We start from the raw sequence: 13,529 nt of genomic DNA on the forward strand, positions 1-13,529 counted from the left end.
GCGCCGCCTTCACTCTGACGTAGCGTAGCGCCGACTGTTCTGTTACCCTGTCCCGCTTTAAGTATAACGGGTAGCCATCATATGCATAGTTTTACTTGTCACGGCAATAGTATCATATGATGTCTATTCTACTTTTACCATGAAATCACGACTTGCCGTAGTCCTTTAGGTGATAAAGCAACACCCTTCCTTTTGTGTTCCCAATAACAAGATAATCGCTTCGCGGAGAGAAGTCTACAGCGGTGACGTGTCCAATAGGACTACTTGATGTAGGCCAGTTGGAGAAGGCTGTGAGCGATGGAAGATGTATCTAAATGAAATGTAATGAATGTATGAAGGCAAGGGACGGGAACAACTAACCAGTTTCATAGCATCTTTCTTCTCCCGGCTGGCTATAGCCATTAACTGCGCGTCGTGGTTAAAGCGTAACGTTGATATCGCAGTCGTCAAATTGCCGATAGTCTTGGTTGGTTTCGGATGGACAGTACTACTGGTACCACCAGTGAATGCATCGGCGGTGTACATGTTCACCAAGCCGGTGTTTGATCTGAATAATTCCAACGGCAACTGTCAATGACGAGCACGTGATGGAGTGGATAGGATGGAGCTTACCCAATAGCCATCCACCCGCCAGTCGTGGTCCCGGCGATAGCACGGCCCGCCCCTCGGAACGCACCTTCATCCCGCCACCGCCTTACACACCTCCGCTGACCAACATCCCATAGGCAAACGTCGGCATCTCCCGTGAGCATCGCCAGGCCCTCCTCCTCCCCTTCCTTCGTCCACCACAACTGCCTGATCCCGCCACCCGCCCCACACTTGAGCGTCCCGACAACCTGCCCGCCCCCGCTCTGCCAATCAACAAGATGCACGTTCCCCCCTCGACCTGCCACAGCCAGCATCCCGCCAGTAGGCGAAAATGCTGTTATTTCCATGCACTCTGCCTTGGCAATTCCTGGGCTGGAGAACCGCGTTCCCCATAACCCATTGTGCGTTTTGAGAGCCCCAGACTGGAGGTCATACACGGCGTAATAAGGACGATTACCAGTAAGGAGGAGGTGTGTCCCTGATGGGTGGAAGGAGACGGAGGATTGGGACGTGAATGGGATGGTGGGTATATGCAGTGTTTGCAGAAGTGGGGAGGTGTGTCCATCGACGTTGTATAAACGCACTCGACGGTCCGACGTACCGACGGCAAGAACGGGCACGCGCTCGCTGGGATGGAATGCGATGGATTTGACGTTGGCCTTTTGTGAAGACTGGTTGGCGTCCCGGAGTCGCTCGATAGCGAGAACCCCAGGCGATAGTGTGTGTCGATTCTGCCGTGAAAGTATTCCCCCCGTTGATGTGAATAGGCTGTCGTCGTTATCTTCATCGTCTTCGCCTTCGCGTCGCCGTTTCTTGGCCCATGCAGGAGCTGGATGTATGCGCTCAAATTGGCGGCGAAGGCGGGACTCGTACTCTCGGCCCGACAGTGTCGTTTCAGAGGGTGCGTCACGGAGTTTTCGTGTGCGGTTGGACGCTACGAGGGAGACAACAGGAGGATCGGAAGGGTCTGTCCATGCTGATTTTTTGCGAGAGGAGAGTACGGGTTCCGGTTTCGCCTGTCGTTGTGTAGGCTCTGCTTCTTCGCCGTCACTTTCTTTCCCTCTTTCGTTTTCCTCGTTGTCATCTTCCTCATCCCTGATAGCGTCGCCAGAAGGCCTAGCTCCATCATCTACGAAGAACAACTTGGAAAAACACACAGTTTAGCTTATCGTAAGAACAATAAAAAAAAGTAACCACACACGTCTCCATCGGTAAGGTTCTGAAGTTCCTTCTCATTCTCTTCCTCACCCTCGTCTTCGTCTTCTAGCACAGTCTCCTCACCAGCCGGGACATACGGAACCCCAAAAAGCAGGCTCTCCAGCCTTCTCTCTTCATCGTCCTTACTCGCATCGTCGTTAGCTGAGGTCTTCTGGCGTTTAGGTCCGCGTTTCGGCATCTTATAATTCAGACCGCATGAAAAAGAGAAAGAAAAGGTAGAGAGAGTATTTTTGGACGTCACTTTGTTCCTGTTTGTTCATTGCTTCTACTTGCCGAACACGGCCGACCTATACTTGGCTTGCGACTTCTACTCTCACACATTCCTTTAGATCTCGCGCACATGAATCTTCTGAATCTCGTTTTCCTTGGTCCGAATAACTCATACTTTGGTGCTGGTCTCGACCGACCATTGGATCCGAAGGGAACTCTGAACTTACTTTGTCTGAACTACCGATTGTCTCGCAAGCATGTTCTGTTCTAAATGCTCAAGGCTCAATCACTGAAAAGAATGTAATTCAGGGAAAATTTAACGAACGGGGCTATATGAAACACTGGAAGCTGATCTTGTGCATCCCAAGTCTATGGTCTGTCCGTCACGAGGTGATTTGGCAAGTCGTAGCTATTCTAGTGACTCTGATTTCATTGTCTCGGATATTCTTTTAGTTCAGTAACACTACAGTAACCTGTTTTTGACAGACCTGGGCTGATCAGACTACTCTTTTATCGCAAGACTTCGTCGTTCGTCGACGTAACTCTGTTTGTTCAAACGTGACAACCCATACAGGATTAGGCATGGTCTCGATCAAAGGCTCATTATTTTGTGACCCATGGTAATGACGGCCAATGTGACAAGGTGATACAAAGTTTCTTTCATGCGTCAAATCCCCTCGGGCTGACATCTCGAAAAGGTCCTACGTTTACAGATGCAAATGTCAATAAATGGCCTTCTTTCGTGTTTTCAAAGTTGTATCCGGAGCTTTTCTCTGCTTTTCACAAGCATCTTAGAGTGCTTTCATGCTCTGGACCACCTCTGGGCGGTAGGTATCATTTTCTGTACCCCCAAGGCGTAGTCGTAACTACGCCTTAACGTCTGCAAGCCTTCACAAACCTCACGTTAACGCAAACGTATCAAACAAGGGATAGATGATGTACGTACTCAGTCATCCTTTGCATTGCATCCGGTCCTCGTCGCAGAATATACGATGAACGGGACAAGATAAGATCTGGTGGCTTGTTGACCTCAAGTAAGTACTCAAATACGTGATGAAGATTATGACGCATACGACAGAATTGTGTCGCGCACAACGGATCGTATCATCACAGATCTATCAAATTGGAATTTGACCGAATTTGTGGGGAACTTAGAGTGAGTAAGAATTGGGTCGTGGACCTGTTGTCACTACTCACAGGAGATTAACATTCAAGACGGGAGCCATCTCGCCCTTTCTAGGTTGATGCATCTAACCAAATATGAGGTAAACGCGAACCTGCACTTAGAGCCGTGGATGAAAGCCCTGACAGCAACGAATTTTTTGTCCTTTCACAAAGCTTACGAGTGAGTGATATCAGCATGCTCGTGGTGACGCTTCCGAAAAATATTGACGATAATAAGAGGATTCGTCTCGCACATGAAAGGTTCTCAGCTGATAAATTCAACCCTAATTTTAGTAAAGTTGCACGCGTTAGTGGTGTATGCATGTACCCCAAGAAGCGTCCTTCACTGCCAGTGTAAACACACAACGTGTGTCATAGATCGAACGACAGTGCTCAAGTGCACGATCGAATGTAACTAAATTTTGCTCTGCTTTTTTTTTTATCGGAGTGCATTTATACCTACAAAAATTCCGCTGATTGCCTCATGTGTCTGATATCAATAATAAGGACGTGTATAAGTTAACCTACTCTTCCGTGGGTGATGGCTTTAGGACGATAAGCACCGATTATTCACAATCATCCAGATCGGTGTTAGAACAACTTAACGCTGGTACCAATAACAACGCAAAAGAAATCTCTGCTCCAATACCCGGTTCCTTGGCTGAAGAAAGGGCTCTGAGTTCCATTATTGCGAAAGATGCAACCCCACATCTAGCATTCACGTCCCACAAGCTTCTCCCGCACTGTCAGCCCAAAGCTCAGTCTAAATCTCCAGGTATTCTAATCGCAAGAAAACTACCGACAGTGACCCAGCGTTTGTGGAACGACACTCGACACCGCAAAGTCCCAAGTACAGTTACTTGCCTGCACCATACCACACCATTCTTGCCGTAAGAAGTATAACGTATGCTATGGGTGACGTATTGTCTCCCCTGATGTACACCGAGGCACCTCCCCTCTCTCCCCCTGAGATTTCCCCGAATCTTTTGCACCTCCAATTTCGTTCCGTGACGTCGGCGCCACACGAAGCGAGATTCCGTCCCCTTCCCTCCCTCCCCGTCTATAAAAGTATGCCAATCTCGGACCGTGAAAAAGGCAATTGGACACAGCGCGGTTTCCCTAGATCTGGGAGCGGGGATTTGGAATTTCTGATCAAGTACAAGAGAGTGTGGCGCGAGGTCGAGGTGGATGTCTGGGTTAATTGAACGATTTGGGGAGGGAGAAGTTCATTGTCATACGGGCACGAGGCCTTAAGGTTAATTATCTCCGGCTTTTTGGGGGAGGGCCTGTCGGGTTAGTAAGTATGCGTCACGACAGAGAAAGATCGGACAAGGAGTCTGAGCATTTACTATCTAATTGGCAGGGACGACGAGGGTCCACGAGGACGGGGTTAATATCCATACTGGGCGGAAGAATACAAATTGTCCGTTGGATCCGTTGGCACAGAAGTGGTGGTGGATGCTGTTTGCGATCGATTTACGGGATTGTGGCACAAGAGAAAGGGTAAAAGAAAAAGAACTTTCGATTACATTTGCTACGGCTTTTCCTTCCGGATGAAAATCGTGTAGGATGAGCGGTGGGGGTTAAGGCCTAAGGTTGCAGCGGTGATTAACTTACGAACAATGGGAAGAGTACAATGTGCATCTAGGCATCGCGACTTTGGGGGACATACAGGAATTGAGATATGAGATATCTCGAAGATACTCCGAATTTATCCAACCGAGGCGGAATTTGCCGCACAAGAAACGCGTTGAACGAGCCTCGGTGAGGGGACCATGTGTGGACCTACTCGGACCTACCCGTTAAGCTCTACCCGTTAAGCGTCAGAAGTAGGCGGGGAAAATGACAGATCGGGTATAATTTTTCTTTCCCATTCCCTTTTGTCTTGAACAATATCCACCAGTGTCGGGCCCATACCTGTCCGCACGGCAGTCAAAAGGTGCAAACGTTGTTCTTTTCGACCGGATTGTTATGCTAACCGCCAATAATATTAGGCAGAATTACCGCTTTATGCGCTTAGAATCCAGCCCAGACCTGTCGCAACTACTTGCACCATGATGAAAGAACATCGATACCCTTCAATGCTGAGAATTCTATTGTGAACGGCGAAAAAAATAGGAATAAGCAGTGACTGACGGTGCGGCTGTAAGTATAGCAGCTTGAATCATCCCAAGCCAGTCGTTGGACTTCCCAACAGTGGACTCAGTACGGACGACGTTAAAAATGACGCTCATTATCCCGCGGGGCAAGACATTCCGCATGTCGCGGGCCGACAGTCAGGATAACTTACAGCACCAAGTCCCAAGTACTTAAAATTTTTTTTGCTTGGTTCAGCATCTGATTTTGTAATTGATAGATCAAGAACCACAGCGTGGGCCAAGCTGTTCCGGGATGATTCTGGAATCTATTACATCTACCCGTGTCTTTCATACATGCATGTCTACCGGTGAAAGAACGTACATTCATCGTCCCCGTTCCGTCCTCATATCACGCGCTCTCTTCAAGTATAGGCCGCTTGTCAAATATCGGAGAAAGTAACCATGCCATCGGGCTGCCACCATGTTGTCATTCATTCGAGTCATACACATCCATCTCCGTTTTCTCCGTAATTCGTACTTGTTCACCCTCACGAACGACGTAATTTTCTTGGTCTTGTATCATCATCATCATCAATCTGTTGCTATATTCAATCCAACACTCTCTTGACGTCTCGACTGGAATTTTCGACCCATCGCCATCATCTACCTACTGGTACATTGGTTCCTTAAATTTTCGTACGCGTGGAGTGTCCTTCACGTTTGGGCAGAATGGAAGGATGCGTATGATATTGCCTTGATCGGCGCGGAGCTGGTGACTCAAGGGAGCTTCCGATCAATTGGACGCGTACGAAGGTGAAAGAAAAATGTTCGTTTCGGATACATCATGTCACCGACTCCGGACTCGGAAGCGCCTCCTTACCCACGCTCCAACAATAGTCGGTGGTATGTCTTCGTGTTCTCACCACCAAGGTCCTGATCCGAAGTATGGTCTACCACGGCCAAGGTCTCCCGGCGTCTGCCACTGCCAATATATCCTTTGACAGCGCCCGCTTATGCTCTGGATGGCTTTTTCGTCGTGGTGCGAATTGATCGCCAATGGTGTGAAGGAGTTGTTGAGCCATAGCCGTGAGGTGAGGTTTATGTGTATCGGTTAGCCCTTATGCCATTGGACTGATTCGAAATCATTTCTCCTTCGCTTTCGATAGTCGGTTTGATGCTGCTGGCTGAATCAGCACTTTTTGGACTTTTGGACTTGAAGGATTTCGAGCGCTGGCTTGGGCTATTTAGAGCTTTCTTGGCCTGCATCGCGGTAGAAGCGCTGGTCGATCCTCATACTGCGGCGATCTTTGAAATCTAATGTTTCAAACCATCTCATGGAAGCCATAGCAAATAGTTCTCTCCCCCTCGTTTTCCCCGTTCCATCGCCTCTCTAACAACGGACTTAAACGACGCTTTGCGAGTTGTTGTGACACCCGCCCGCCACTTTGACCTCATCGGACCCGTTTTCCTCGGTATTTGGGTTGGACTTATAAGTTCGGGATTGGGAGACACTTCTAATGCTGAAATCGTTGCTGGGCCGCCCATCCTCCTCTTGCTCCGGTGGCAATTACCAAGTTGGGTTGTCTCGTCAAGAGCCGTTGCCCTGAATGTGGCGGCTCGTATCATAAGCCTTGGTTCTGCAGGGTTGCATACTGATTCTTTTGCGCCTACTTATTACATGGGGGTTGCCACGCATTTGGTGCATTTGCATGCGATCGAGGGATGCAGCGTGGATATAGCACGACAAGGGAACGGCAGGGAGTGACGAGAGAACAGAAGCGGAAGGGCCCCTTGGGTGATCTTCGGCGTACTTCATAACCCAGCAAGACTTGAATAATTGTGGTCTAATGCAGATGCACCCTGGGGGAGAAGAGACGAAGGGGGTTTAAGTCGCGCAGACCGCCGTTTAGGATATTGTCGCGGAGGCTGTTCTCATTGGCACCCTTCATCGACGCGATCGAATTTGTTTTCACACCATTCGCTCGTGGACATACCTTACCCTTGTAACTATGGTCACGAGCTCATCTCTCAAAGTCCAACACAGACGGACTAGGAAACAAACATTGCATCGGCTAGTGCCGGTCCGGTCCTCGATAGTTGCGCAATTGAGCAACCTGCGGGACGTGGAAAGTCTGCTCGCTTCCACCCCTATGTGAAAAGGCCGGCTATTCAATATATATTCCGCTCTTTTGTCGCCCTCATATTTGGTTGTGAGCGTGTGAGCGGTAAGTATACGCTTTTGTCTTCAATTTGTTGCTGATACTTTGGACTTGTGATAAATAATCATAGGGTCTAGGCAGCGCCTTATATCTCTGGGTGTCGATCTGAAATGATGAAAACTTACAGTTCTGCTTCAATCACGGGACATCCCATTCGTTTCGCTGAAACTCGGTCCCGTTGGGGTTGAGTTACTTGTACGGACGAGTTCGCGCCCCTCTAAATTGAATATGTTTTAGATATGCATGACAAGAAGTGGTTTTGGCGTTGCTTCTTTGAATATGCGCCCATTGTCTACGCTCGCAAGGTCGGTTCGAGTTCATCAATTCTTCGTCGTAGACTTAGGATGCCCAATATATCCAAAGGTCTAGGCTCGAAATGATACCTTTCTGAATGCATTCCAGCGCGTTATCAGTCTTCTTGCCAGGAGGTTGCTCCGTGTAATCGAAGACCTATCGTCGACGATTATGCGAGCTACCCCCCCTCCTTTCTGTCGGCGATCTGAATGAGTTTTTGGTTGATTCGGAAGGCCTGTTGTTTTACAAAGTCAGGCATCCGGGGAATCATACTTGCGTTTCATAAAAGAAAACGAGCGAGTATTTGTCGACATAATACCATTGTTGGCTTTGTGTCAGGTACATCAATACCAGCAAGCCAGCGGTGCTTACGCGAGCGCGTGTTCGCATGGTACATACCTTGAGCTGGATGCGACAGTCACTGATAGCAGTAATGCTTAGTCGCACGATATCCATGCTTAAATTCTTCGCGGGATCTCCGATAATGTCGACTAGTGGAGATGTTTCGTTCCTTTTCGGTTATCGGGATGATGGATACTCATTTCTCCTAACTCAGTCGTACCAATCGTATGTCATTGTTGACTTGATGTTCACTGGTACGTACTTTAGTTTGGTCCGTCTACAACGTTGACTGATCAACTCAGTCCCCAGCGCCCTCCAAGCGAACGCTATATTTACGCTATTCTCTCTGGATAATTCCCCAGTCCTAACATTAGAGAGCCAATGACGTTGACTCAGCAAGTGCCTTGTGCTCTTGTGCGTCATTCTATCTTTTCGATCCTCCCACCAAGTACAAAGTCCGTAAAGCATTTCCGAGTACATGATGACATCACTGCCCGGTCGGTCACCTGTCTTCGTTGATGATCATCCGGTTCTCAGCATTCTCCATATTACCGGCGGCCACGTGTTGTTACCATACGGTGGACACATTACTCTTCATTCTTACCAACTCGGTCCTTCACATGCCTGCACTCGGAGTCTCAGACATACGGCTTAATGAACCTTGATGATCTATAGATACAAGAGACTCCGGTTTTGTGGAGGTCAATTTGTTTCTCACAGCTTGGAAAACATTTGCTTTCCGCCACATTTTGATTGAGAGTCATCGCCGCCGAGCCCCGTTCACCTCAGCGGAGCAGCTGATCCTCAGCCGTAATCGCCCTGGTCGATGAGGACATGTCCGGTATCCCTTTCAGGCAGGCCGAAAGCCGTTCTTGGACTTCTGACATATGTAGGATGAAGCGGCCCTCGGTGACTCGGCATAAATCATTTACTCTGGTCTTTCGTACGCATGAAACTGAATCCTAGTTGTAGTAGGTCTTCTTCCCTCGCGAATGGACCTTCCACATATGCCCGTAATCAGGGAAAGCGTTTATCAATGATGACATGAATATATAATCACATAAGTCGTTCCTTTCGATTTCTCAATAACATAGTCTTCTTACCCCGGTCCTTCGTCGACAGGCTCAAGTTCCGTGCCATGTATGTATACGGTGATGAGATCACAAACTTTGGCGTGGAGATAACTTAAATGCATCAGAGGTAAATTATTTTTCCTTTCCTTCATTTTCTTGTGATAGCGTTTCCGCATGTAGCCTTCTCTCTGGTCTAAAAGGTCCTATCTCAGCTGAGCATCCTTGGTCCTGAGCTGCTCGCGGATACTATTCGTAAACTTCTAACCTGCGTTTAGTAGTCGATCTTGTAAGGTACCGTCTTCACGCTCCTCACGATACATTACGTTAACAACGAACCAACCTCTTGCTTTCGCTGCTGGCAGTTTGATTCATCTACAACTTTTCTGTTCCTCTTTTTCCTATCGACCCCGTCGGCGCCGGCATATGTATATGAGCAGTCATATTGGATGTTCGTTGTCATTACATCTACTGGGTTGTATATATGTTGTATCCTTGTTCGATTTTTGCACTCACCACCGAAATGGAGGCGACGATCGCTAGCGAGCGTGGTGAATACTGAAAGCATTCCAACCATAGTGCTCCCCGTCGTCTCGAAACTGAAGATGTGAAATCCTAATCGACTCCGATCCATCACCGAAGACATAACCCACACCATTCAACATAAGTAAAAGATTATTTATTTCCTGAGGGATAAACTTGGTTAGTCAAGCCTATTATGCCAACAATTCTTCTCTTTGAAATATTGTAACATAGCACATTCGATGGGCAGTCGGCCGGGGAGCTAGCTTACTGTAAATCATCTCAACATCAGTGCAGGGTAGAAACAGGGTCCGGCGTAGGTCCAATTTACTGCCAAAGCCCCTGGCCACTGCGCATTGGGCGCATGACATCACTTATCTTTCACCATCATCACCGTGACTTGCATTCTCGAAATCTATCTCCTTCAATCAGCCGCGGGTAGCTTGTGCGATCCCCAAGATAGCCTTAAAGATCAAATCCAGTGATCTGGTTCGTTGTTACTGCATCTTGGTGCTTGTTGATATTGTTGTAACCTCTTTCCAGTTTATGGCAAACTTCTTTTTGAAGTGAGTTCCGATAATAACTATATCGTCATACTCCTTCTTGCCTTTGGGATCACATGAATCATTTTTCCCACTGCAAGGCAATGCGTATCAGGATGTCCTTCTGAAACAACAATTATTCCATGGTCATTCTCTGAACGGTCTGATTACAATTATACTTAGTGCTGGTTCCATTCTCCGCTGTCTGTGGGGCAACGCTCTAGTTCGTTTTTCCCGGTTACGGGGGACCTACCCAATCGTGTACTTCGCAACATTCTGAAGCAAGTGGGTGAATTCGCTAGACGCAGATCTTCGGCTTCCCCTTCTTACTAGTAGGGGAGTCGCTTCGACGTATCGCGTGTGCACTAATAGCAAGTGCAGCTGAGGAAATACTTTCTTCCTTCTCCTCGTCGAGCTCTCTTTGATGGGGCATCTTCATCGGTTGGCTGTCCGGATCCCATCGGTTCATGTTGACGCTTAGGATTGACCGGCCCCGGATTCGTTACCTTCGGGTCCGTGTTAGCTGGGGGACTGTGCATCTATCTCTTCGACTTCGGCGCCCAGCTCAGTAACTGAAAGAAGATATACTTTCTCTAAATATCAAGCGGCTCGGGATTGGGTGTAGGAAGTATCACGTTGATACCAGCATTTCCTCGATCTGTCTTCGGTTCGAGGTCCGAGTTAGTTTTCGATCTGGAAATATGGGGAGCACAATTCGTTCTTTCCTCCAATCCACAAAACCAACGTTTCAGATCGACATGGAGCGAGCCCAGGCAGCTGTTGGTTAATTCCGGACGGGCAGTCCCATCACACGCACGTGGCTTGTTATAGAACAGACACAAAATAATATTATAGATCGGCTATGGAGCTATTTTTAAGGGTTGGTGGCATAGTGGGTTATAGCATTTGTCTAATACACGGAAGGTGCTCAGTTCGAGCCTGGGTCAACTCTGTCCATGATGAGATACGTTAACCATATGTTCTTTTCTTTTTTTGAACTTCGTGTACCTAAGGGGGTTGTTACAGGTTTTCTTGTATGCAAGTTCTTTGAGAATGTCAGTGGCAGCAGTTGGTCTTGCCACTCTCGCCTGAGGCAAGTGGTCCCTGTTTCTTTTGCAAGTCATAATCCTTCTACCTTTCATTAACGTACTTGTACCATTAGCTGTAAGAGCCATAAAAATAACCGAAGCCTGTTTTAGAAATACGGCGAGATATATAAACCCACTTAGGATTATAAAAGTCCATCCGTTCTGCACAGAAATAAGGAAAGTAGCAGCAAGATTTAGGTATACACCCGAAGCCTCTCATCTTCCATAATTTGACCATTGGAGTTATTTGGACTCACGACATCTGCACAACCATTCTCGAAAAGTTCGTTGCCGGAGCGCCGCCCCTGCATATTGATTCTAAAGCCTGTCTTTCCACACGACTATCCTTTGACTTGGGCAAATTCTTCCCCTCTAATTTTCAACTTCCAGAGTTTCACCTCGACTTTCATGGCATCCTGGGTCTCACCACAGAAGTATAGATTTGCTCCTCGCTCTGAGTCCCTCAGCAGGAATACCTCATCAGATGATCGCAAGTTTCTTCATCGCAATCTTGCATACCATGATTCCGTGGACTTCCTACGCATTTCACACTTAATACGAATGAACAACTTGTTCTCTGCGAGCCCTTAAGGACAACCGCAGGACCAGGAGAAATGCGACCAAGTGCAACTCAGAACAGGAAAGGACTCAAGCTGTGACCCACGCCGCCCGGCAATCGCCCTTCCATCCGACACTCCAGTACTATGGACCCGGGACATTGCGCCGGTATCACCACCACCACCACCACCATTGAGCAGGACAGCGTTCCCGTCCTCATTTTCACTGGTGTCCTCCCTCACTTCCGAGTCTCAAAATTTTCATTGTCCACGCCTACCGGTAGCTGACGCCGTTCCGAAACAGTGAGTAGGCTGACTGGCTTTCAAGCAGACTAAATGGACCCCCTGGCCATTCTTCAGCTTGTTACGCTTTCAGCATGTTGGCATTGGAGTCTCTTTATCCACAGGCCTTCGAGGCTGAACCTGAACACCTAATAACACTGCTCCTTCGTAGGAAAAGGCCCTTGTTGGATGCTGACACGGAGCCAGACGTGTCCTCGATCGAAGAGCATATCGATACCTTTGAACGTGAAATCCTCAGTCTGGAGAAACAAATCACCCTGCTGATACACCAAAAAGAGCAGCTCGAGCGTTCAGTTTCCAGGCGCAAAGGACTGCTGTCGCCTATCCGTCGTCTTCCAAGTGACATTCTTCTGGAGATATTCTCTTGGGCTATTCGTCGTCCCAAGAACAGCCTCGATGTCACCGCGGGCGTGTGGCCTCTGAGCCAAGTCTGTGGATGTTGGCGAGACATTGTATCGACCTCACCCGTCTTATGGTCTGTTGTCATTTTGAAACCCCCATACACGCAACACTCGGCGGATATCCTAGCCTACCACTTTCGTCATTCTGAAGAGCATCCGTTGTGGGTAGCAATAAGGGTTCACTGGCATGAAGGCGGCTACTCCAAGGGCTACGACCATGGTGGTCGTGTCTTTGATATGGTCCTCGAAAAATGCGCGCTGTGGAAAATGGTGGACATCCTTACACGATCAAAGGACCTGGTGAAACTTTCCTCTGTATCAGGAAATATTCCTTTGTTGGAGGAGTTGTACGTTTCTGCCTATGAAGCAACGCACTTCAGCACAAATGCATTGTCCTCGGCACCGTCTCTTCGATGCGCGGATGTCGAGACGCTGGAGGTTTGCGAGATGCCGTTGAATTCTAGCTTCCTTACACATTTTTCAGTAACATTGTGTCGTTTGGCGGACATTTGGTAGATTGCCCAGATCGAAATTGTTATCCTGTGTTTCAACGAACCAAATAGACCTCAGGACTCTGGAAATCTGTCACCCGTTCGAATGGAACAGCTCCAGTGCCTGACCGTCAATGATGCGAGGATACTGGACACTCTTAGTACTCCATCGCTGACAAAATTTGGTTATTGTCCGGGCTTCATATCAAATGAGGATGATGCCGATATTCATTCGCTTCGAGATTTTCAGGCGCGATCCGCCTGTTCCATCGAGTTTTTGGCCATTTACCCAGAGGTCATCCAAAATATTCATCATCTCACGGCCTTTACAGAAAATGTCAGTTCTTTGGCAGTGATCCACTACATAAAGGACCATCCTGCCGCCTCACTGGATCAGTTAACTCTGCCTGGAACCTTTCCCACGATGGAGACTCTGATACTC

The 13,529-nt window shown here is 48.1% G+C and overlaps 4 protein-coding genes and 1 non-coding gene across 5 annotated transcripts; 4 read left to right on the forward strand and 1 right to left on the reverse strand.

Moving 5' to 3' along the window:
* Positions 1-41: 41 nt before the first annotated feature.
* Positions 42-2,024, reverse strand: BT62DRAFT_976821 (WD40 repeat-like protein). The gene is made up of 4 exons (XM_043189245.1): positions 1,790-2,024; positions 613-1,730; positions 361-547; positions 42-310 (listed from the first exon to the last, which is right to left on the reverse strand). Exons 1-4 carry the CDS (start codon positions 1,982-1,984, stop codon positions 146-148), a joined length of 1,665 nt encoding a protein of 554 aa, XP_043033045.1. The 5' UTR covers positions 1,985-2,024; the 3' UTR covers positions 42-145.
* A 1,352-nt stretch (positions 2,025-3,376) lies between these two features.
* On the forward strand, positions 3,377-4,385 carry BT62DRAFT_1013846 (uncharacterized protein; the record flags this gene model as incomplete). The annotated part of the gene is made up of 3 exons (XM_043178120.1): positions 3,377-3,534; positions 3,765-3,955; positions 3,994-4,385. The coding sequence occupies 3 exons, from the start codon at positions 3,377-3,379 to the stop codon at positions 4,383-4,385; spliced, it is 741 nt and encodes a 246-aa protein (XP_043033046.1).
* Positions 4,386-6,271: 1,886 nt separating this feature from the next.
* On the forward strand, positions 6,272-8,498 carry BT62DRAFT_1013848 (uncharacterized protein; the record flags this gene model as incomplete). The annotated part of the gene is made up of 11 exons (XM_043178121.1): positions 6,272-6,368; positions 6,425-6,540; positions 6,613-6,987; positions 7,169-7,261; positions 7,312-7,483; positions 7,605-7,682; positions 7,715-7,782; positions 7,847-7,967; positions 8,027-8,162; positions 8,213-8,367; positions 8,416-8,498. The coding sequence occupies 11 exons, from the start codon at positions 6,272-6,274 to the stop codon at positions 8,496-8,498; spliced, it is 1,494 nt and encodes a 497-aa protein (XP_043033047.1).
* Positions 8,499-11,125: 2,627 nt separating this feature from the next.
* Positions 11,126-11,199, forward strand: BT62DRAFT_t206. The gene has a single exon. It is a non-coding gene; the product is annotated as a tRNA-Ile (tRNA).
* An 885-nt stretch (positions 11,200-12,084) lies between these two features.
* BT62DRAFT_938916 (uncharacterized protein) lies at positions 12,085-12,896 on the forward strand (the record flags this gene model as incomplete). Its single annotated transcript, XM_043187620.1, has 1 exon — positions 12,085-12,896. A coding segment is annotated over exon 1 (510 nt), but the record flags the coding sequence as incomplete, so codon positions are not given.
* Positions 12,897-13,529: the final 633 nt, after the last annotated feature.

Source organism: Guyanagaster necrorhizus (assembly GCF_019112545.1).
Source record: "Guyanagaster necrorhizus MCA 3950 unplaced genomic scaffold BT62scaffold_69, whole genome shotgun sequence".
Lineage (NCBI taxonomy): Eukaryota > Fungi > Basidiomycota > Agaricomycetes > Agaricales > Physalacriaceae > Guyanagaster > Guyanagaster necrorhizus.

Bases quoted from the DNA above. Each gene is read 5' to 3' on its own strand.
- BT62DRAFT_976821 (XM_043189245.1), bottom strand. From the start codon at position 1,984: ATGCCGAAACGCGGACCTAAACGCCAGAAGACCTCAGCTAACGACGAT. The intron at 1,731-1,789 runs GTGTGTGGTTAC...TGTTTTTCCAAG, and splicing joins AGAACCTTACCGATGGAGAC to TTGTTCTTCGTAGATGATGG. The intron at 548-612 runs GTAAGCTCCATC...GGAATTATTCAG, and splicing joins GGCGGGTGGATGGCTATTGG to ATCAAACACCGGCTTGGTGA.